Below are 24,502 nucleotides of genomic sequence, written 5' to 3'. Positions count from 1 at the left end.
GGTTTTAAAGCAAACCAAAAGAAGAAACTTTAATTTTGAAATTATTAAGAAACTTAGGTTTCAACTCCCTCAAGCAAAGTTGACTTTAGATGAATTTGGCTATTTATTTTAGGTATTTTTGTCATATAGCTCTTCAACGGTTTCGGTACTTATACATCCTCGGATTTCAAATGTTTAGCTTTGAGCGTTCCTGATGAATGTAAATCCAGAAAAGCGCTTCGGACGCATGAAATTATTAAACGTGTGGTTTCAATTTTTTAAACATCAGTTAGAAAGGGCTTGACTTATTAAATCTGCACAAAGTATACACAATCAGATACGAAAAAGACAAAAAAAACAAACTACCTATATAAGAGTACTTAAAGCTATTGAAAGCTAGTTCAATGCAGCTGTCCACTTATAAATAAACCATTTTCAAAAGACTTAATGTCTATTCACGGGTATCAGTAAATATTTATCTGTATCTAGGAAAACCTTTTTCAAGTATAATCATTTATCGTATTTGACAGATACCTCATAATTGGGTATTCGGAATTGTCTTTACAAGTTGAATAAAATAACCAATAAATATATACAAAAAATATTGGTAGTATTTTAAGCTTCATGTGTATATCGGTTAAAACTGTTTTGAAATGGCTTTTTTGTACCATTTTCGTCTTGATTAATATGTAAGTGCTTTGTTTGCTGTATCACTCACCTGTTCATTGTATTAACTACTGTTTAGTGATTATAAAGAGTATAAAGCAATACAATAACATTTAAATAAACAAATTGTTGAGACAAAAGAATCAAGAAAAAAAAGACAAAACAACAAACGAAAGGTCAAACACCAAACATAAACAAAAACACAAGCGAAAAACAAAGTCTCATCTGTTTGCTGAACTTACCTTTTGTTTTGAATTCAAGTGATGCATTCCTTTTTCCATATTTGTTAATTGAGAAAACCATTACTTGATATGACGTGTCTGGTCTCAGCTGATCCAATGTGTAGTATATCGTACTCCCCGTTCTTGTTTCATTAGTATGCACAATCTTTGTTTCCCACTTGTCATCATCTGTAGTTTTAAACTGGACAGTAAATTGTTGGGTGTCTCCGCCATTGAATCCAGCTATCCAGGATAGATTTACTGATCTAAACGTTGTTGTTCCGTCAGAAAAATTTTGCGGTGCTTCTGGTTTATCTGAAATTAATTTGTAAGCGATTTTTCTCTGTGGATCTATCTTTGGTATAAAACAATCAACAGTATTGATTTTTGCCATTTAAAATCATCAAAGACAATTTCATAATTATGGCTTATGATATTTATATGAGTAATTTCTTTTCGATCACCCTTTATGAACACTAACAAAACTAAATACGTGTTGACCTGAAAATGCATAGAATATTTTCGACTGCTGGATAGATCACAAATAACACGACGGATGTCACTAGACTTTTGGTTTGGTTGATTTTTCTAAATCTATAGTTCTTAGTAAAGTGTTTTTGGCCATAGTACTGTCTTAATAGCCCAGTAGTCAGCACTTCTGTGGGGACTTGCATTATCATTGATATGGTCATAATTATAAATTAACTGTTAACAAAACTTTTCATTTTTCGAAATACTAATAATTTTCTACCCAAGGAATATATAACCTTAGTTGTCTTTCATAAAAACTTTTCGGAATTTTAAGTTCTCAATGCTCTTCATCTTCGTACTTAATTTGGCCTTTTGAACATTTTTGATTCGAAGGTCACTGGTAAGTCCATTATAGACAAAATCCGCGTCTGGCGTACACAATTTAATCCTGGTATCTACGACGAGTTTGGTATCTTTAATGTATGATTTTTAACTCCTTGGTATCTTCTTATGTGTATAATTCTTAAAAGCTAATTATTAACGTTCTAATCCCCAATAGAAAACGTATGAGCTACATTTATTCATGAGGTAAAGTTTAATGAATTATTTTTATGCTAAAATATAAATTCTTAAGAACAAAGCTATATATTTTACAGTGCTAACTGCTAAGGATATTGATTACTAATGACAGGCATTTTACAATAAGGATATATAATTCCACAACTTTCTAAAGAACTATGGGTATTCCATGTAAACGAATATGACTGTCATGTAAATAAACATATTAGATTTCAAATGATCATCAATATCTTGGGACGTCTTTGGACACATTTTTTCTTAATTATGTCTTTGCTGCAATAATCTCTATTGCTTATTACTAATATGGCCGAATTTTGGTACAGAAATGATACTATTTTGTCTATTGTTTAATAGTTTTTTTTAACAAATACAGGAAAAATTTTGATTTAAATATGTTCAGAGTTTGATTTATTATGAGGTACATGTACATAATGTATGACCTAGATAATGAAGACAGATATTTTGTTGTACTGTACATTTACTTATATTGGTTTTTTACAAGGCAATGATTAGGTGACGCCTATTTCATCTTTTCTTGTGTTGGATAGAAGATATCATCTTGTATTGCATATAAAAATTCAACCATTTCCTTTTCCTTCTAGTAGCATAATATTGCTTTTCGTGAATACAATCTGATCGAAATATGTACACATTACACTCCTTGGAGGTCTGACGATGCTGGTAAAAATATATTGTGCCATTTGTAATCATATATTATGATCGTAATAAATATTATTGTTCTTTCTCATCGACTTCTTAATGCCAATGTGTGTATATCTATTTAACTAATCATTGATTTGATATGTATAGATTCAATCACTGAATAACATGTGATACGATACTTCTCACTCGAAACAGTTAAATTTTCAAATTTATAACGCAAGGCTCGCCGACCGTTTCAAATATTTAAAATGCAACCGTCGGGTGTGAAGAGATATCGTATTGCATGAGATTTGGTGGTAGAATCTGTTTCTCTTATGATTTTTAGACGATGTGCAGACACATTGTATCCTTCTTTTCCAATGACCTGCAAAAACATGTGTTATATCTTTGTAACGTCATCAGACATTGTCGCTTTTATTCATGACGTCACAATATAAAATTAAGAGGAAAGCAAGGAAATTTGACTTCATAATGGAATTTTGGTCAAGTAAGAATGGAGATAAAGCAAACCACACGTTGATAATATTATAATAATCAACAGGTCGGGAAGAGGATAAATCGGCTCAGAATTAGATAAATAAAAATATAACTACCTCGCGGTTTCAAAGTGATAAATTCTTTAATACATCCAAATTGGTTACATATCGTCATTCCATACACATCAAAGTCCACTTCCGATCCAATACGTATTTTGGAACTAATTATATGTTTGTAATCATATGTTTCTTTTGAAATCGTCCAATCGAACCCAGTCTTAGAATCCCACTTTACAGTTGGTGCCGGGAATGATATAACATGCACAACTATATTTTCTACTGTACCAATTTTCGCTCCTATTGTTCTTGATGTAGTTGTGGCATTCCTAGGTTTACCTGTAAATCATGTTTTAAATGTAAACACACAATAACTAAGCGATACATTTTACTTCAATGTTAAATTACATTATACACTTTATTATTCAAAATCCTGAAATCGTTTGAAAAGACTTGCAGAAGTCGTTTTTTTTTTTTTTTTTTTGTATTCGTTCCTTCTGTCTACTTATTATGACAGGAACATTGTACCGCTATGAAGTATTGCTTTAATATATAACACCTTATGAACATATTGATAGTTGATGATATGAGGAGTCTTAACTTGGTTTTTGCTTTGATTAAAAAAGGAAATCTTGTTATGAAAAGGAGCTCGAGGAACAACAGGTATATAATGCATTTTTAAAAACAAAAGTCCGAATGGACGGCAACCAATCCTTCAATCCTTAATACACTTATAACAAATATCAATGTTTTATCTGATACTTAAATTAAGATGCAATGCCTGTAGATCTTCAATTAATATTTGTTTTACTTAAACATTTACAGTATACAATAAAATTGCGAATGGAAATGGAGAATATGTCAAAGAGACCCGACCAAAGAACAGACAACAGCTGAAGGCCACCAATGGGTCTTCAACGCAGCGAGAAAATCCCGCACCCGGAGGTGGTCCTCGGCCGGCCCCTAAATAAAATTGTGTACTAGTTCAGTGAAAATGAACGTCACACTAATCTCCAAAACATATAAATGAACTAAAATTAAAAAACATACAAGACTAACAAATGCCAGAGGCTCCTGACTTGGGACAGGCGCAAAAATGCGGCGAGGTTAAACATGTTTTGTGAGATCTCAACCCTCCCCCTTTACCTTTAACCAATGTAGAATAAAGAAACACATAGCAATACGCACAGTAAAACTCAGTTTAAAAGAAGTCCGAGTCCGATGTCAGAACAGGTAACAAAAGAAGCTAAGCAAAATGACAATGATACATAAAATAACAAAGGACTACTAGCAGTTACTGACATGCCAGCTCCAGACCTCAATTAAACTGATTGAATGATTATGTCTTCATATGAAACAATCTATTCATAAGGGAGGCATATCTAGTTCTGTCTGTTGTAGGTTTTTTGATACAAATACACTTGTGTGCCTCTCCTTATCTATGTGTTACAAAAATATATCGTTCGCACTAAACTTTCAAACACAAAATTGTTCACGCATATGGACAAACCACAAAACAAATTGCAACAAATAACCTATAATAAAATTTGAACATATTTATAAATTATATCATCAATCTTTCAAACAATTTTAAACAATATCAATGCGTCACACTGAAGACTGTTTAAAAACTTGGTTACAGTCCAGATCTGTATATGTTTCAGAGTGTAAATAAGCTTTTAATGGTAACTACTGCCTTCAATGGGGCTAGATACATCTGGATTGAATGCAAATAAAATTCATAAATCCTTTAAAACTTAGAGCAACACAAAATATTTAATTCTCATAAATCTTAACATGACTGTTAGGTTAATCTTAAGGCATTTAAGATTACAATCATCTCAATTTCGTATACTTGAATAGAACATTAGGACACGAACAACGTCCGCAATGACAACTTACAATGTTTTCGTTAGAAATAATTATTGTTCCGGGTTTTTTTTATTTGTATGTGTTTTACTTTTACATCGCATGGCCTAGATGGACAAAGTGGGAGGTTTGTATCACATAAACTTGACTAACATCAGCATGGATTATGATTTGGTAATTCCTAGTTGTCTAAAATTGCGCGTACACCTTCTTGCATGTGTTGGTTTGGTTTGTTTTATTGTCCAAAAACGTTGACTATTCCTTTTATCCTTTGTATTTAAAACAATATTTAAATGTATTGTCCCATAGATGTTCAACGTTTACATTTGCAACACATTTGTTTCCGTATTCTTCTATCTTCCGAATTCCCATTATGAAGTATTACAGTTAGTGTGTCCTTTTCGTTTTTTTTTAAATTTCGTTTACTCTTGTGTTACTTGTAAATAAACATGTGTAATACACTATCTTTTCTTTCTTTTACAAGACATGTAAGTTAAACGAACTGTTACATTGGGAATAATGTTATTCAGATATGTATGTTAGTGATGAAGATACTCCTGTAACTATACTTACAACATATTTTTAAGTTCACCGTTCTGGTATCTGCAAATGGTATCCCATTACTAGCCCGTATTGAGAAGTTTCCCGAATCTTCACATCTAAGAGAAGGTAGGTTAGATATGTAATCAATAAACCCATTTCCCTTATTAATACGTTGAATTTTCAACAAGGAAGATTTAAACATTATTTGCGGACCAGGATTACTTTCCATACGCAGTGTCATCTTCACATTTACCTCTTCATTGAAATCAAAAGTTGTAGGAGTACGTACTTCATATCTCTGATCGTTAGAACTAAACCAGATATCAGTTATTTTAGGAGAATCTGAAATAGATTATACAATACTTCAAAATAATATGAATTTAATGAATTATATTTCACAATGGTACAGACATGATTGAAATAATGAATTGATTTTGTAAATTGCACGGTATAAATAATCTAACTGTACTATTACTAAAGTTGAATCTTCCACATACAAAGTGGACCTTCTTTTTTTTCGACCTGGAAATGCGGTATGTATTTTGATTTCCTAACTTCTTTCTCCAAGCGTATTGGATGGTTATAATTCAAATTACATGTACATCTAGAAAAATCTACAGCTATAGCTCAACTGCATTATTTAAATCGCAAGATTATATTACAGTAGAACAAGTAATTAACTTTACATTCATCTATTGTGGAGGAACGATTTATCGTATTCACAGTCAGTACGATCTTTCCAATGATGATTCATTCCCTCTTTACGATGTAGACATAATCTTGGTCGCCATATTATGTCGATAAAATCGTGTTAGAGTAGTTCATTTTAATCAGCATAACTTATGCGATACATACATTCAAATGACTTGATCTTGATGTAGTTCAAAATCTTAACTTCCATTTGATAGAGAAAAATCATATTTCAATCAATGTTGTGGTTCAGTATAATCAACTCCATATGGGAGGAGAACACTAGATTCCACAGTATAAATATCCATTTATACTTCTGCATGAATGCCATGTGATTCTTATTAATATCTATTAGAACAAACAAAAAAAGAACAAGACCGATACCGGGTCTAGACCTGCGTCGCTGTATGCAATTGATTGAGGTTACGTGTATGTTGAAGCATAACTGATAATTCCCTTTCATTGAAGCAAAGGACACTTTGCAGAAAATTTCCCATGTTCAATCAGTTTCGTAAAATTGCAAACATACGGCAACCCAGAAGTGGCTGCAATAAGTATTGTAAAACTATCGGCAAACAGGAAGCTTCAACTAAACATTATTAAGCTGCAGACCAACTATAGAATGACTTAAGCCCATAGAAGCCAAGAGAAATTTATGAAAGGTAATAGGCCTGGTATCACCTTTGGCGACACAGGTAAAAAAAAAAGAAACAAATGACACGTTTTCGTGCGCACGTCACATATTTTTTTGGAAAGTTTTAATTATTAGGTACGTTTGTCTCTAAAATTAATGTTAAGGCTCACAACGTGAACAACTTGGTAATATTGCAAAATGCATAGTACGTTAATCGTAAGTATCTTTTGAAATACCGACTTGAAAATTATCCACCAAACTGAAAAACAATTTTGTCCATGAAAAGTCCCGTAAGCTGATTTGATATTTTGTGTTTTTTCTTACACTTCACGTACGTCGAACAACTCTTTAAAACGTGGCGGTAACGGGTTTGATCACTATTATTCGATGCAATCTTGACACAGATAAGAAATTGAAATTCCTCTAATGTTCGATTTGTGCAGTATACTTTCGTATCTTGTATTCAAACTTGCCATAATTGATATGCTCAACTATTAGATTTCTACTAAATCAGGATATGGATTATTGTTTCTTAGACATACGTAATATGAAATAGAAACACAATTGTATCATCATATCACGCATCAACTACTTGATCCCTTTTTGTAGAAGGTAATCGTACTTACAATGTAGTTTATACATTTATATGTCACAGTTGAACAATTCATATCTCTCCCTTTCTATTTTTTTGACACGATCTTGTAATACTTATAGTCATATGAAACGATTATCTTGTATTTTTAATGTTATCGAAATTATTGAACCAGTGCATGCATATATACTAATTTAGTCCTGTATGTAGGATTTTTATATTTATCACCAATCTATAACGTATTATCGAGAAATAATGTTTTATTCAGTGATAGTTGATCGCAATCAAATTAATTTTCGAGTTTGTTGCCAAGTTTACCGGATCGTGACATTGATAAACACTCAAAACAGAGCACATGCCAAAGGAGTGAATTGCTAAGGTCATGATATTTTTTTTAATATTTTCAATGCGTCCCCATTTGTTAATTAAACTTTTCCTTCACAGTTGTATAATGATTTGTTGTATTAAATTTGTTCTTTAAGAATCAGTTATTACTATTTACCAGTGCACGTTTGTTTACGTTCTCTCATCACGGTTTCCCTCGCATTTGCGCTGTGTGGGGGACGAAGTTCTAACTAGAGGTCTCGTAGTTAAGGTCACTGCATACGGTTAAATATCGGTGAAATAATGTACGGGAAGAAAATAATTCAATCGCAGTACATTTATGAAGATGTTGATAATATAAAGGATTTTCCTTTACAGGAAAGTTCAAGTAAACTTGTTTCATAGTAAAACTTAGCCATTCAATTACATAAAAGACATTCATCTTTTTTTTTAAATTTGATTTTTCATATGACTTAACCAAATCAATGAAATCCTAGTTTCATTCTTTGCTTAGCATGTTCCGAGTTGATTAGCCATGCCAATACTTTATCTTAACATCTTTTGTAACGAATAAGCTTATAATGACAGTACAAGAACAAAGTAAAACAACAAAATTACCGAACTCCGAGGAAAATTCAAAACGGAAAGTCCCTTAACAATTGGCAAAATCGAAACCTCAAACACATCAAACGAATGGAAAACAACTGTAACATTCCTGACTTGGTACAGGCATTTCCTTATGTAGAAAATGGTGGATTAAACCTGGTTTTAAAGCTAAACCTCTCACTTGTGTGTTAATCGCATAAAATTCCATTATATTGACAACAATGTATGAACAAAACAAACAGACACAATAGGTAAAAAAATCAAAAATAGTGGTTCAGCAGTCAACATTGCGTTATAATTTCAATCACTACAAAAACAAACAAATATGTCAACAATAAAACAAAAATGGCATATAGACAAAGCACATACGCAAAAATGAAACACAAGAATACAAAAAAATGACAACAGCACAACAACTACAATGACGGGAACTAATGTTACAGTAGTAAATCTGGTGAAATATTGACTGAAATAACTTGTTCCACTTTTAACTATTGTACTAATGGTTGCAATCGATTTTTCCAAATAACTTGAGTTTGTAAGGGACGGGGTTTGTTTATTCGTGATTACAGCTTCTAGATGGGAAAACTAATTCCCTATTGGGACTTGTTCAGTTGTGATATGTAGCGCTAATGATAATGGTCGACGCCATGGTAATGTTTATAAGGTCGAGCAGAACTGTTTTGATTTTATTAGTAACGATCAAAGTGTACCCTTTTCTAACTGAGTACGAATTATAAGTCATAAATTGTGAATATTTATCTTGATCCAGTTTTACACTTCATAGCTATCTAGTAATTGCATGTATATATGTTCATGACCAGGAAAATTATTTGAAGAAGTATTATGTAGCTAATTCCATCATTTTAACATGTAATTGTACTTTATTTGAAACACTTAAAAATATAATAGATTACCTATATCTAAATATGCAGTAAGGGTTTATCATTTGTGTTAATTGTATTGTAATTGTATAGTATGTTTAGCTGGAAAATGGTGCACATCAAGCATAAAAAGATCATTTTAAATAAACTCTATAATTTACAAACTTTCAAATTTGGAAACCCCTGAATATTTACATGTACGCTGAATTTCTGGATGCATGGAAATATTTTACAGTAAATGACCAAATATAATGTAAACTTGTATCAACTATTTTCCTTAGAAGCAATGATTCAACCACTAGGTTGATGTAAAAGTAAAGATAAACATACAAGGTTTTGTCACTTCACAAATACTAATGTTTTTTAAGCATAAAGTTGTCCATTTCTTTTGTTTATATGTGTAACCATTTCAAGCGTCTAATAACTTATATACTCACTGTTAATACTTACACTGTACATTCACTAATATGTCTTTTGTCTTCTTTACATCACCTGTAGAATGATCTACCCTGCAACGGTAGGTTCCGTTTTGATTCCTCTTTATTGCTAGAACATGTACACTCCGGTTGTTGTTTAAAATGAATTCATTTGGAACGGGTTTGAATCTACCTGCCCAATTTTCTTTCCATGTGTATTTACATCCAGGATTGCAGGTTGCATTACAATGTATAGGGCCTAATGCGGTTCCTTCTGTTAAATTAATAATTGCGATCGCAGGTTCCATCACAACATTGTCAGGACCATCTGTAATATTCAAAAAACATATATGAATTTATAACAAATGAGACGAAAACTATATAATTTTAGTTGGTTCAAACGTTACAAAATATGATTTTAAGGAGGCGATCAAAAGGTATAACAGATGATATCACATCCATAAAAATGCAAATAAAAAACGATATTTAATTCAACGAATACAGCGGTTTTTTCCATGGCGTTCTCAGTTTTATTCGATTGATGTGTTTTTGGATGTCCCCTTAGTATTTTTCGCCTCATTTTTAAAAAGATAACTACAGATTGAGTAACAGAAACATAGCAATAACCGACTGTAAACTGTGGTGCTCTGGATTGGACAAGCAGTTTATGCTATGTTTGCTGATGTTTTAAATAACAGTGCTTTTTAGAATATAACGATAAGATGTGGCATGATTGAACAATAAAATCATAAAAAAATGAAAGATCCGTTTCCATGTTTTTGAGATATTAGCCTTTGAACATTTAGGGGGAAATGATTCTCTCTAAAGTTTTCATACGTTTAACATTGACAGTTTTTTTCATTCAAAAACATTTAAAAAGTAATAAGGATTCTATAAGATTTTCAAAAATGGCATTTTAAACTATATGTTATATATATAAAAAAAGAAGGGGTAAATCGACAAGATGGTTCTACACGGATAAAACCAGAGGATTCCGAATATATGATAAAAAGTTAAAAAAAATCAGCGAACATTCTTAAGTATGGAATCTGCATGCATGTACATACTAAATATACAATGAACACATGCATCACACTACAGTAAAACAATAGTCGGTGTTGATCCATAATTTTGATAAGTCTATTTTCAAATTCTCAGTTTGTTTACAAGTGTCAACTTTGCTACTACTACTTCTACTATTACTACAGCTACTACTACAATGAATAGTATTATAGTTTTCTTTACTTATTTTCCATAACAAAATGAATTATTGCATGTAGTGCATTCTAAACTATTTATGCCGGTAGAGAGATACACATCTGTTAGATATAAACCATGACAGTGGTTTGTGTTATTATTAGTTACACATTTTTAACTACAGCATATGTCACTCCAATATAAACCCTATGTGTAAGACATTAAGGACACTTTCAAATAACTAGTGTAGTACACTGAAGCTGTGATCGAAACTTTATACTATCATACTTACAATACGGATCTAATGTAACAGTATTACTCATGTTTGACACTTTTCCAAGATCATCAGTTGCCTGGCATTTTATGTTTGTTCCTTTGTCCGACTTAGTAAGTGTGTGTATCATTAACCTATTGTTGTCAGTAGCTCCAGGTTTGTTCCCATGAAATTGATATGACAGGTGTGAAGATCTATATCCTGCAGGCCATCGCTGTATCGTTGAAGAACACGTAAAAGTTACATTATCACCAACAAATGGATGCTCAGGTTTAAGAGTTAATTTTGTATTTATCGGTTTACCTAAAATATTTTTGAATAAATACATTCTTGTTTAATCATTAATTTATTTCTATGAAGTTATTTTTATTAGTAGTTATATCTTCAAACATTCAAAAAATATTTTCTAAAAAGATTTTCTATATCTGACAATCCCTTAATTTGTAACTATGGTAACTTCCTGCTGAGCGCATGTCGATTCAATACAATTGAATTAAGAAAGGCTTTTTCCTTACTTATCCCATTTCTTTTTTATGGAAAAAATGCAACAAAAGATGTTAATTTTTGCATATCTATCAAAACGACGTTTTAATTAGTTTTTTTGCAGTAAACTTACCATGCACAATAAACAAAACAAGAGGCTGTCAGAGAGACAGCAAACCGGATTTTCCTGCAGAGGTCGAACCCTGAACAGTTGAGCAAGTATGGACACTACATTTAAACTTAACCAGCTCTGAATTTGGATTGTGATTGAATATTTGACACATCATAGGTTTGTGACACAAAATGAATGTAGTCAAAGAACTAATATATTTGAAATTGGACATTTAAATACCTATTATGGTACAATATCCAAAATCTAAGTACATATTAGAATAAGCATATCAAAGAACCCCAAGAATTCAATTTTTGATGAAATCAGAGAAAAGTTTAATCCAGGACCCTTTGGACCTCAATGTGGACCAATTTGGTAAAGGAGCCCACAATCCAAAATCTCTCAATATACATGGTTAGATTCAGCATTTCAAAGAACCCCATAAATTCAATTTTTGTTGAATCAAACAAAGTTTAATTTTGGACCCTGATTTAGACCAACTTGAAAACTGGGCCTAAAATCTAATATTTAAATAGAGTTTAGATTCAGCCTTTGAAAGAACCCTTTATATATATTTAATTCATGTTGAAATGAAACACAGGTTCATTTAATCCATAATATTTTCTGTGCAAATGGAAATAACTCAAACTGGATAAAAAGTTCTCTAAAATAAGATATGATGCAATTTTTCAAATTGTAATCAATAATATAATAACAACAACCAGTGATGACTAAGTTCTCTAAAATTTGATATGATTTCACACTCAAACATTGTTAGAATCATCATATCAAAGAACCAAAGAATTCATTTTTTGATGAAATTAAACAAAAGTTTAATTTAGGACCCTTTGGACCTCAATGTGGTATTATCTTATTAATAATGAAAAGCTCGACCGTTTACAAGTTCTTAAACAGGAGGGGGTGGGGGTGACCCGAGGGGACTCGCCTTATATTTCATTTGATTTTTTTTATTGTCCCATACAAGAATATATATGGTTTCGGGGTGGGGATCTTGGCCATTTACAAGTTTTCAAAAAGAAGAGCGGGGTGGGGGTTACTCCAGGGGACTTTCCCTCAATTTCATTTGATTTGTTTTATTGTCCCATTCAAGAATATATATGATTAAGGGGTGGGGATCTCGACCGTTTACAAGTTATCAAAAAGAAAGGGGAATGGGGGTTACCCCCATGGACTTTCACTATATTTCATTTGATTTGTTTTATTGTCCCATACAAGAATATATATGGATTAGGGTGGGGATCTCGACCGTTTACAAGTTCTCAAACAGAAGGGGTGGGATGACCCCAGGGGACTCGCCTTATATTTCATTTGATTTGTTTTATTGTACCATACAAGAATATATATGGTTTCGGGGTGGGGATCTTGACCGTTTACAAGTTTTCAAAAAAAAATTGGGGTGGGGATTACCCCAGGGGACTTCGCCTCAATTTCATTTGATTTGTTTTATTGTCCCGTTCAAGAATATATATGGTTTAGGGGTGGAGATCTCGACCGTTTACAAGTTATCAAAAAGAAGGGGGTGGGGGTAACCCCCTGGACTTCTTCTATATTTCATTTGATTTGTTTTATTGTCCGATACAAGAATATATATGGTTTTGGGGTGGGATTCTTGACCGTTTACAAGTTTTCAAAAAGAAGGGGTTGGGGGTGACCCCCATGGACTTCCCCTATATTTTCATTTGATTTGTGTAATTGTCCCATACAAGAATATATATGGTTTCAGGGTGGGGATCTTGACCATTTACAAGTTTTCAAAAAGAACGGGGGTGGGGGTTACCCCTGGGGACTTCCCCTCAATTTCATTTGATTTGTTTTATTGTCCCATTCAAGAATATATATGGTTTAGGGCTGGGGATCTCGACCGTTTACAGGTTATCAAAAAGAAGGGGTCGAGGGTTACCCCCATGGACTTCCCTATTTTTCATTTGATTTGTTTTATTGACCCATACAAGAATATATATGGTTTAGGGTTGGGGATCTTGACCGTTTACAAGTTTTCAAAAAGAAGGGGGGTGGGGGTGACCCCCCTGGACTTCCCCTATATTTCATTTGATTAGTGTTATTGTCCCATACAAGAATATATATGGTTTAGGGGTGGGGATCTCGACCGTGAACAAGTTCTCAAACAGGATGGGTTGGGGATGATCACAGGGGACTCGCCTTATATTTCATTTGATTTGTTTTATTGTCCCATACAAGAATATATATGGTTTCAGGATGGGGATCTTGAACGTTTACAAGTTTTCAAAAAGAAAGGGGTTGGAATGGTCCCGGAGACTCCCCCAATATTTCATTTGATTTGTTTTATTGTCCAATACAAGAATATATATGGTTTAGGGGTGGGGATCTCGACCGTTTACAAGATAAAAGCACATTCTCAAATTGAAGGGGGGTGGGGGTAAGAATATATATGGTTTAGGGAGACTTAATTATCTACAAAATGTCTAATAATAAACAGTAAATTTCAAACTTCATTTATACAGTCTGAGTCCTACTAGTAAATTTCAAACTTTATATATACAGTCCTACAGATCTTATCAGGAAACAGAAATTTTTCAAATAAATCTGTCAGTCAAATGATTATCATATGCTAAGATATAACCCAGATCTAATTAATAATTAATAATGTAATAATCTTCAAAATGTCTAATAATATAGCTTATAATCATCACCACTTAGGAAATAGATAATTTTCAAATAAATCTGTCACACCAATTTTTATTGTGAGATAAGACAAGTCATAAAAGTTTCAAACAATTTACCAATGATATTTCGCCAATTATAACTCAAATTTATTTCCATGAACCAGTAACAAAACACCAAAATAATTCTCTAAAATTATATATCACTTAACCACTCATAAATCTCTAAAATTAGATATGATTTTATATCTATCAATTAAACACATCACTTTTCAAAACAACTAACTCAAACTTATTTCCATAAACCAGTAAAATACCAGCAAAATACTTCTCTAAAATCAGATATGATGTTATATATATTTCCATATTATAATCAAATTTAATTAATAGTTGCTAATATTGTTTCTTTCATGTGTCAAAAAATAATACAGATTTGCAACTTATCTATCAATGTCAAAAACTTTATCTCATAATAAAAATAGTTTATTATCTAATTAAAAACAAGTTCAGATTCAGCACTTGAAAGAACCCTATATATATTTAATTTATGTTCAAATATAACACACACAAACTGATTAATTTTCCCAGGGGACCTGCCCTTTATTTCATATGATTTGTTTTTTTGTCCCATACAAGGATATATATGGTTTAGGGGCGGGGATCTCGACCATTTACAAGTTCTTAAACAGGAAGAAGGTGGGAATGACCTCAAGGAACACACCTTTTATTTCATTTCATTTGTTTTATTGTAACATACAAGAATATATATGGTTTCGCGGTGGGGATCTTGACCGTTTACAAGTTTTCAAAAAAAGGAGAGTAGGGGTTACCCCAGGTGACTTCCCCTCAATTTAATTTGCTTTATTTTATTGTCCCATACAAGAATATATATGGTTTAGGGGTGGGAATCTCAACGGTTTACAAGTTTTCAAAAAGAAGGGGGTAGGGTTTAACCCCCGTGGACTTCCCCTATATTTCATTTGATTTGATATATTGTCCCATACAAGAATATATATGGTTTCTAGGTGGGAATCTTGACCGTTTTACAAGTTATCAATAAAAATTGGGGTAGGGGTTACCCCAATGGACTTCCCCTATATTTCATTTGATTAGTTTTATTGTCCCATACAAGAATATATATGGTTTAGGGGTGGGGATCTCGACCGTTTACAAGTTCTTAAACAGAAAGAAGGTGGGGATGACCCCAGGGGACTAGACTTTTATTTCATTTGATTTGTTTTATTGTAAGATACAAGAATATATATGGTTTCAGGGTGGGGATCTTGACTGTTTACAAGTTATCAATAAAAATGGGGGTAGGGGTTACCCCAATGGACTTCCCCTATATTTCATTTGATTAGTTTTATTGTCCCATACAAGAATATATATGGTTTAGGGGTGGGGATCTCGACCGTTTACAAGTTCTTAAACAGAAAGAAGGTGGGGATGACCGCAGGGGACTAGACTTTTATTTCATTTGATTTGTTTTATTGTAAGATACAAGAATATATATGGTTTCATGGTGGGGATCTTGACTGTTTACAAGTTTTCAAAAAAAAGGGGTGGGGGTTACCCCAGGGGACTTCCCCTAAATTTCAATTGATTTGTTTTATTGTCCCATACAAGAATATATATGGTTAAGGGGTGGGGATCTCAACCGTTTACAAGTTTTCAAAAAGAAGGTGGTGGGGTTTACCACCGTGGACTTCCGTTAAATTTCATTTGATTTGTTTTATTGTCCCATACAAGAATATATATGGTTTAGGGGTGGGGATCTCAACCGTTTACAAGTTTTCAAAAAGAAGGGGTTGGGATTTACCCCCATGGACTTCATCTATATTTCATTTGATTTGATATATTGTCCCATACAAGAATATATATGGTTTCTGGGTGGGAATCTTGACCGTTTACAAGCTATCAAAAAGAAGGGGATTGGGGTTACCCCAATGGACTTCCCCTATATTACATTTGATTAGTTTTATTGTCCCATACAAGAATATATAGTACAGGGATGGGGGATCTCAACCGTTTACAAGTTCTTAAACAGGAAAAAGGTGGGGGTGACCCCAGGGGACTCGACTTTTATTTCATTTGATTTGTTTTATTGTAATATACAAGAAGAAAAATGGTTTCAGGGTGGGGATCTTGACTTTTTACAAATTTTCAAAAAAAAGGGGGTTAGGGTTACCCTCGTGGACTTCCCCTCAATTCTATTTGATTTGTTTTATTGTCAAATACAAGAACAAATATGGTTTAGGGATGGGGATCTCAACCGTTTACAATTTCTCAAACAGAAGGGGGTGGGGGGTTACCACAATGGACTTCCCCTATATTTCAATTGATTTCTTTTATTGTCCCATACAAAAATATATATGGTTTAGGGGTGGGGATCTCGACCGTTTACAAGTTCTCAAACAGACACGCATGGGGGTGACCCCAGGGGACTCACCTTTTATTTCATTTGATTTGTAACATACAAGAATATATATGGTTTCAGGGTGGGGAGCTTGCACATATACAAGTTTTAAAAAAAAAGGAGGGTAGCTGTGAACCCGAGGACTATCCCAATATTTCATTTGATTTGTTTTATTGTCCCATACAAGAATATATATGGTTTAGGAGTAGGGATCTCGACCGTTTACAAGATAAAAGCACATTATTAAATTGAAGGGGGGTAGGGGTAAGAATATATATGATAAACGGACACTTAATTATCTACAAAATGTCTAATAATGAACAGTAAATTCCAAACTTCATTTATACAGTAATACTAGTAAGTTTCAAACTTTATATATACAGTCCTACAGATCTTATCAGAAAACAGAAAATTTTCAAATAAATCTGTCACTCCAATGATTATCATATGCTAAAATATTTCCAAGATCTAATTAATAATGAAAATAAATCATTATCATATGCTAAAATATTTATAATATCTAATTGAACAGAACTATGGTTGTTTAACCTAGTACTCTAACATACTTAATAATGTAATAATCTTCAAAATGTCTAATGATATAGCTTATAATCATTACCACTTAGGAATTATATAGATAATTTTCAAATAAATCTGTAACTCCAATTTTTATTCTGAGATAAGACAAATCATAACATGATAACAACAGTAAAATATTTAAAAATTCTACGTTTGGATATTAAAAATGGCGATAACTCACAAAGGAGATATACTTTAATCTTGAAAATTAATAGAGACCTTCATTAAGTCCCAGGAGCAAACATATTTAAATTTGAAAATAATTTGTTAAAGCGTTTTCATGTTATTGTGCTGACACTGTTTGCAGCCGCCCGTAGAACCGCCCAGCCGCCCGCCGTATATCACCATTTTAATAACCGATATTTCCTTCGAAAATCCGGTTAAAAATCTAATGTATACAGCAAAAAATATCCTTTTATAGATTTGATTATTTCAATTTAAAAAAGACGGTTATCCGTTGCTTTGTGCAATTCTATTCCCTTTTAACGGTAATGATCATTTGGTCTCTTCTAACGGTATTTATATTTCTTATCTCGTTTGCTATTACCGTGCTTTTAGTTACGTTTTAGATTTCGATAAACGTAATCTATGTATTCTTGGTAAATTCTAAATTTATGGATTTCGTTAAACAAATTACATTAAACTTTTACTAAATTCTTTGGTAGTTTTAGGTTTTGGAATTTTTGCTGTACAGGTATGATTATTATTAGAAACGTCATTTCCGATCCTAATTTGTTCAGTTATGTTGTTTATAGAGTTCGTAAATTTCGATATTGTCCATGTTAACTATTGAAACGTTGAATAAACTTCCTAAAGCTTATCAACTTAACACGTGAAATCTTAAAATATTGTTTTTATCGGTACTTGCATTCATTTTATTTTTGACAAATCTAAACATAGCTAAATTAGTTTTGTTTTTCAGTAATGTTCCTACATCTTGTCGGTACCATTTCTCAAACTTTTGATGACATCTTTACACTATATTCATTTGATATAAGCTGATTGATACTTTATTCTGTGAGACGTGGTTTATTTATCAATTGCAATAGGCGTTTAACTATCTTTTAGTACATGCGAATGCTCTTAGATCGGAACTTTGTTGGGTTTTTTTAAATGATAGTTGTTATTATGCTGCGTACCTATCTATTGGTTGTCATTGGTTAATGTCTGTCCCTTTTTCCTATGCTTATCCTAAATATATATAGTTACATTTCATTTTGTTTTTAACCAAAATGTTTCTCATGTATAATTGCAAATAAAGACATAACAATGAAAATGATATGAATGCAAGTTGAATTTTTCCCCTTCCAGCTGCGATAGACAAATTGAACTTTTGGTGTTAATCAAGGAAACAACATGAAGGACAACATGCCACCTTACTTATACACATTGATCTAATTTACGGCTATCCAGTTCTCTAACTGGTATATTCTTGACAAAAAAGCAGCACATACAATGTTTTTGTTATTATCGTTATTATGTTTTTGATAAACTCAATTGGGAACTGAATCAAAATTCCTGTCCCATATTCAATTTCAAGATCGACGAAGCGGAACAAAATTGAAACGAAATTTATACTGATTTTGTTTTAAACGGGAAAATCAAATATTTATTGTTCAACGATCATGAATGCTGAAGTTTAAAGGAAATACTACATTATTATGTATTCTAACTTATAAATACTTAAAGACAAAAATACTTCTTCTTGAATAATTTATATATTTTAATGGTTAATGATTGTAATTTTGAAATGAAATAAAAGTCGACTTTTCCTGCTTAAATGAATGTTGATAAATACATGGTATGCTGTTACTTTTTCATTGGTTTCTTATTCATTTGTTTACTAATTCCTTTCGTAAGTCATTTTAGTTCAAAGATTCCTTGTAACGTTAAATTAATAATTCTCGTAACTAAGGTATACACGTTTTTTAGTGTGGGACAAAAATGTGATAAAACAACGATATACATGTAGTACAATAACAATATACAATGTGTAGTTAGTGTCTTTATTCAATGCAAAGTTTGCTCTGTGAATATACTGTGTAATTTGCATAGGGTTTTATAGCGTTTTTTTCGCCGGACAAATATTTCGGTAATTTAGTTAGAAATGTGAAAACAGATAGAGCACGAACGTACGGACAGAATATGTGAAATTCATTACATGAGAATTGTAGAATACCTAAATTAGAATAGAAATAAGTTTACAATGCTTATTTATATTGAAATTGATAAGACCATGGTATGGATAACTGATATTTAAATTTTGCATATTCAAATGAATGCATTACATCGGAAAGGGAAGTATCCCCATTCTGATGATAGGTGTACTTAAAATATGCTGAATCTAATAATGTTAATATCATACTTGTTACAATTAACAAACAGCACCCATCCACATGTTTGTTATCTCCTTCTGCTCTGTATATCCCAGCATCTGCCTTGTTTACACGGATGACTGTTATGTTTATGGCTCTCACATCCTGTGTCGTTTTGTCAAATATGTATTTCTCCTCTCCAGAATTAGGTATGTTCGCATTGCCGAATTGTACGCTATATATGACTTTCGAATTAAAGGGCGCCATGACCTTAAATTCGTTGGTCTTATTGGTCGTCCATGATAACACTGCATCGTCATTGATGTCAGCAGTAAAAGTATTGTCTGAAAATATAATTTAACTGGCAGTCTGTCAAATGTACATTATTAGCGAATGTATGCATATGCTCCGGACCATATGAGTATTTGGACCATACACGTATGGTCATGACCATATGCGTATATACTCAAATGGTCCGATTATACGCGTATGGTCAGGGTAATTAACGCTTTGAAAGACGAAAAAGTGTCCCATTAATTAAGAGTTTCTAAAAAATGAAGTAAGTCTGGTAATCATTGGAACATGGATAATGAAATAAAAGTGAACTTTATTTACCAGTAATACTTATTATTTTTTTTTAATTATATGGTCATTATCGATTTGTCCTTACGAAACACGATATGTCGACTTTAGAAAATAACTTCAAGAAACATTCCCTATTCATACGATTTTACAATAACAGTAACATCGTATGAACACGAGCAAAAAAACATCAATTAAATGAAAATTAAAATGGAAGAAATTTTGTTTCTGAAATAATAATTTAAACACTAAGAAAGAAGAAAATAAAAGTTCTTTCATCTAACGCCTGTGGTTTCACTTACGACAGAAAAAGTCGTCAGGATACGCGATACAAAAAAGAAGTTTCCACATTTTACAGTACGGATGTCAGATCCCAAGTCACTCAAATTTAAATGTGTGTATCAGAAACGCTTTGCTACTTCTTTCGCTTCTTTAAAATAGTTTTAAGTTTACTAAATGTACATACATATATATCTATATTATATATAGCACAAATTTGTTACTGGACTGAAACAAACTAATTAAGAAACAAATATTGGAAATAGCTTTAAATGTATTTGTTTGCCTTCATAACTAGAGATTTAATCAAATTCAAATCATTATTGGCATAATATACTTATATACATGTACTTAAAAGCATATGATGAAAATAAACAAGAACTACAATTTAAAAAACAGTAAATATCACATGAATCCTCTGTCCCACGTTCTACTGACTGTTTAAAAAGGAACCAAGCTTATTAGACTGAATGTAAGATCTAGGATCAAAAAATATTTACAAGAGTGTTATCCGTCTGAATGAAAGAATTCAAAATCGTATTGCATAACTTTTATAATGGGTAAATAGTATTTGCTTTTATGTACAAAATGTGCAAATAAATACCGTCATACATGCATGTTCGACAGTAACAAAAACAATGCAAATATTGAATACACATACATCAATAATATTTTTTAATGTTTGTTGTCAATAAACCCATTATGCTGGGCAAGACAAACCATTTACATTTAAGGATCAAATTGTTGAAATTAAATGGTTTTGAAAGTTTTTACTTGCAACCTGTTTCTTTTGTCTAACATGTCACATGTCAAAGACAGTGCCTATTTTTAAATGGTTGATTCGAAATTGGTAACATATGACAAATCTACTAAAAATTCATCCTCTAACGCGGGATTTAAATCGAACAATTGAAGTTGCAATCTTCCACCAAGAAAGAAAATAAAATTGATTACACTGGTTTCCCATTTCAAAAGGAAAAAAAAAGAAAAAAAAAATTGCGACCAGGTAAAGTACATTTACAACAACAATATTAAATAAATAGAGTCAGAAAAAACTTACTTGTCATCCAAAACTTCTGTTCGGTGACGCCTGACCACACTCCTCGACTTTGGTATTCAATTTTGACAGCATATTCTGAGCATAACGTTAGATTAATAATCTCATAGCTTCTGACTCGAAATTTCAAATATTTATAGTTGTTTGATGAATCGATTGACACTTTGGTTCCATTTGAATCGAAAAGAGAAACCAGCGAAGTGTTTACCTCATGGGTTGTTGTGATTGTCCACGAGATTTTAGCAATATTTCCGATAACTTGTATTGTAACATTTTTAGGTGGTTCTAGCTCATCTGAAAATTAATACAAATAGTTTTTTGTTACGTTAAATAAAGAAAACTGCCATAGTTCTGATTGAACAAGAGTGCACACGCTGAAATGTCTCGCCTGCTTTACTGAACCTTTGATTTTATGTTGAAAGGCTTGAAAATAAAGGTTTTACTAAAAGCATTACAGAAACTTAACATTTTTAAAGATCTATGAGAATGAGGTCAAGGCTAGATAAATCGTGTCAGACAGACATATACACCTTACTTTTTTTATACACCAAATATAGTTGATATTTTGTATATGGTGATTGAAAAACAGACCGAAACACAAAAACCAATGAACCATGAAAATGAGGTCAAGGTCAGATGATACCTGCCAGACAGACATGTACACCTTACAATTATTCCATACGCCAAATATAGTTGACCTACTCCTTATAGTATTGAGAAACGGACCTAATCACGTAACTTTAATCTTGATCACTGATCCATAAAATGAGGTCGAGGTCAGGTGAACTCTGTCTGACGGACATTTAGACGTTGCAAGGAACCCATGTACCAAATATAGTTATCCTATTACTCATAATAAGTGAGAAATTCACATGACCAAAAAGCACAAATTTTTTTTCAAGTAGTCGAAAATGAGATCAAGGATAATGGACATATGACAGACGGAAACCTCGTAACATAAGGTATCTGCATACAAGTTATGAAACATCTGAAATATGAAGCTTTATACAAATAGTTTACGCCGCCGCCGAATAGTAATACATTCATTATAGAAACGTTATACAAAATTTTAAGAAAATTTATATATATATATATATATATATTTCTGGGCTCCTATGGTTACTCTATTTATGGACAACGTGCAAGTTGTTTACAAGGTTTTCTTCATCATTGCATTTACAATAAAAAATAAAAACCCAAATGATATTTATTTAATCACATGACTTGCACATCGGACAAATTCTGTCACCATAAAGCATTTTTTGTTCAGTTAAAACGACTTTGAATTGATTAAGTCCTATAGTGTACACATACATGTAGAAACACGGTTACGAAGGAAAACGTTTAAAATAGTTAAACAGTCACTATATTGGGTATATACCTTGCAAAATATACTTTTTAGATACTTTGGTGGCTTCTAATCTGAACAGCATACAGCTACATGTACAAGTTGTTAATACTAGTGCTTTCTCTAAAAGTGCATTGATACAAAAATCGTTCATACCCTTTTCATCCAATTTGGTTTCTCAAAGATCAAAACGGAAATCACAAATCGAAATTGCACAAATCAGATATCAAATAGCATGCGTTTAGTAAGGAATACGTTACAAAAACACACACCAATAATATAGTTACACACAATGAACCCGAAGCAGTCACAATTCGGATTGAAAAGCATAGCCAAAGACTGTCATCCGTATTTCAATAAAGTAAGGTTGTGTGAATTAACATCGTGAAATGATTGGAAAGACGACAAACTATGTGTTTATGAGATAGGCAAATAAAGATGTGTATCAGAAATCGTTTCAATCTAAAGTTAAACATCAAACTGTTCAAATATGATAGCTTAGAACTTTTTTTATATACATCCTGTTTTTATCTTCTTATGACGTTTCGTGCATTCATTGATAAACGAACGCAGTTAGACATAAATAACACGACGTTGCTGCATTTTTCTGTGACATCATTGCCTAACATTTTCGAGTATCAAGTCCTGCCTGTGATCAATCAAAAATAATAGGCTGTAGAATTGATATGTATGTGCATATCCAACCGTAACAATTAATCGGTCACATCAGGCTTTTTTGCAAAATTGTGTTGAGCTTTTAAGGAGCACACTTACTAAGGTAACGGAAGACGTCTATAACTTAATTTTTTAAGCGTAATATCGGCAAGTTGCGCTTTTTCATTTATTTGGGTTTATAGTAGTGCCAGATTCACGAAAGCTCAAATTTGTCTGCAAAAATTACGCACTTGCTGGCTAATAGAAGGATTTTTTTTTTTATTTACTCAATTTAAGGATGTTCGCTACTCTTGTTTTTTACTTTTTGTCAGACATTCGCAATTCTCTAGTTTTATCCATGTAGTGCAAACACAAAAATTTTGCCCGATAACTCCTACTTTTCTTTTCATAATTTTATAACATATAGTTTAAAAAGCCATTTTTGTAAATCTTATAAAATCCTTGTTATTTGTGCATAGTTTTTGAAAGAAAAGAGAAAATCATTTCCCGTCAATTTTTCAATTGATTATGTAAGAGATGAATCAGTCCTGGTAAAAATGTGTCCGGGCGGACACTATGTGCTAGACTAAGTATAGAAAGTTCATGGTTACACAATTTACTAGCGTTTTTGGTTCGATGTCAGTAAATAATGTCCACAGATAAATTGTCCTAGGTATTAATGTCCATGTAATTAATATTCCTAGATAAAAATGTCCATGTCTTCTACTTAACGAGGAAAAATATTTACATAATAATAAACAATGTTTCAATATTTTTTTAACAGTTGGACATCAATCTTTCATCATTTTATTAAAATATGGGTGCATTTTAAAATAATAACATTGAGCTTTTTTTCTAGGAAAATTGATATCA

At 32.2% G+C, this 24,502-nt stretch overlaps 1 protein-coding gene across 4 annotated transcripts in view; it reads right to left on the bottom strand.

The window, feature by feature from the left end:
- The window catches only part of LOC127702263 (uncharacterized), a 249,338-nt gene that overhangs the window by 193,068 nt on the left and 31,768 nt on the right, over positions 1-24,502 (bottom strand). For 2 of the 4 annotated variants that reach the window (XM_052206390.1, XM_052206389.1), the window contains exons 3-9: positions 21,631-21,921; positions 19,760-20,053; positions 11,160-11,444; positions 9,705-9,998; positions 5,555-5,866; positions 3,173-3,451; positions 888-1,181 (exon numbers count right to left, since the gene is read on the bottom strand). In XM_052206390.1, coding sequence (XP_052062350.1) covers positions 888-1,181; positions 3,173-3,451; positions 5,555-5,866; positions 9,705-9,998; positions 11,160-11,444; positions 19,760-20,053; positions 21,631-21,921 — 2,049 coding nt within the window. The remainder of the gene's footprint in view (positions 1-887; positions 1,182-3,172; positions 3,452-5,554; positions 5,867-9,704; positions 9,999-11,159; positions 11,445-19,759; positions 20,054-21,630; positions 21,922-24,502) is intronic. The other 2 variants (XM_052206388.1, XM_052206387.1) reach the window with 1 other exon arrangement.

This window comes from Mytilus californianus, unplaced genomic scaffold (genome assembly GCF_021869535.1).
Source record: "Mytilus californianus isolate M0D057914Y unplaced genomic scaffold, xbMytCali1.0.p SCAF_5, whole genome shotgun sequence".
Classification (NCBI taxonomy): domain Eukaryota; kingdom Metazoa; phylum Mollusca; class Bivalvia; order Mytilida; family Mytilidae; genus Mytilus; species Mytilus californianus.
Note: the sequence above shows the minus strand (reverse complement) of the source record. Positions and strands in the feature narration are given on the sequence as shown.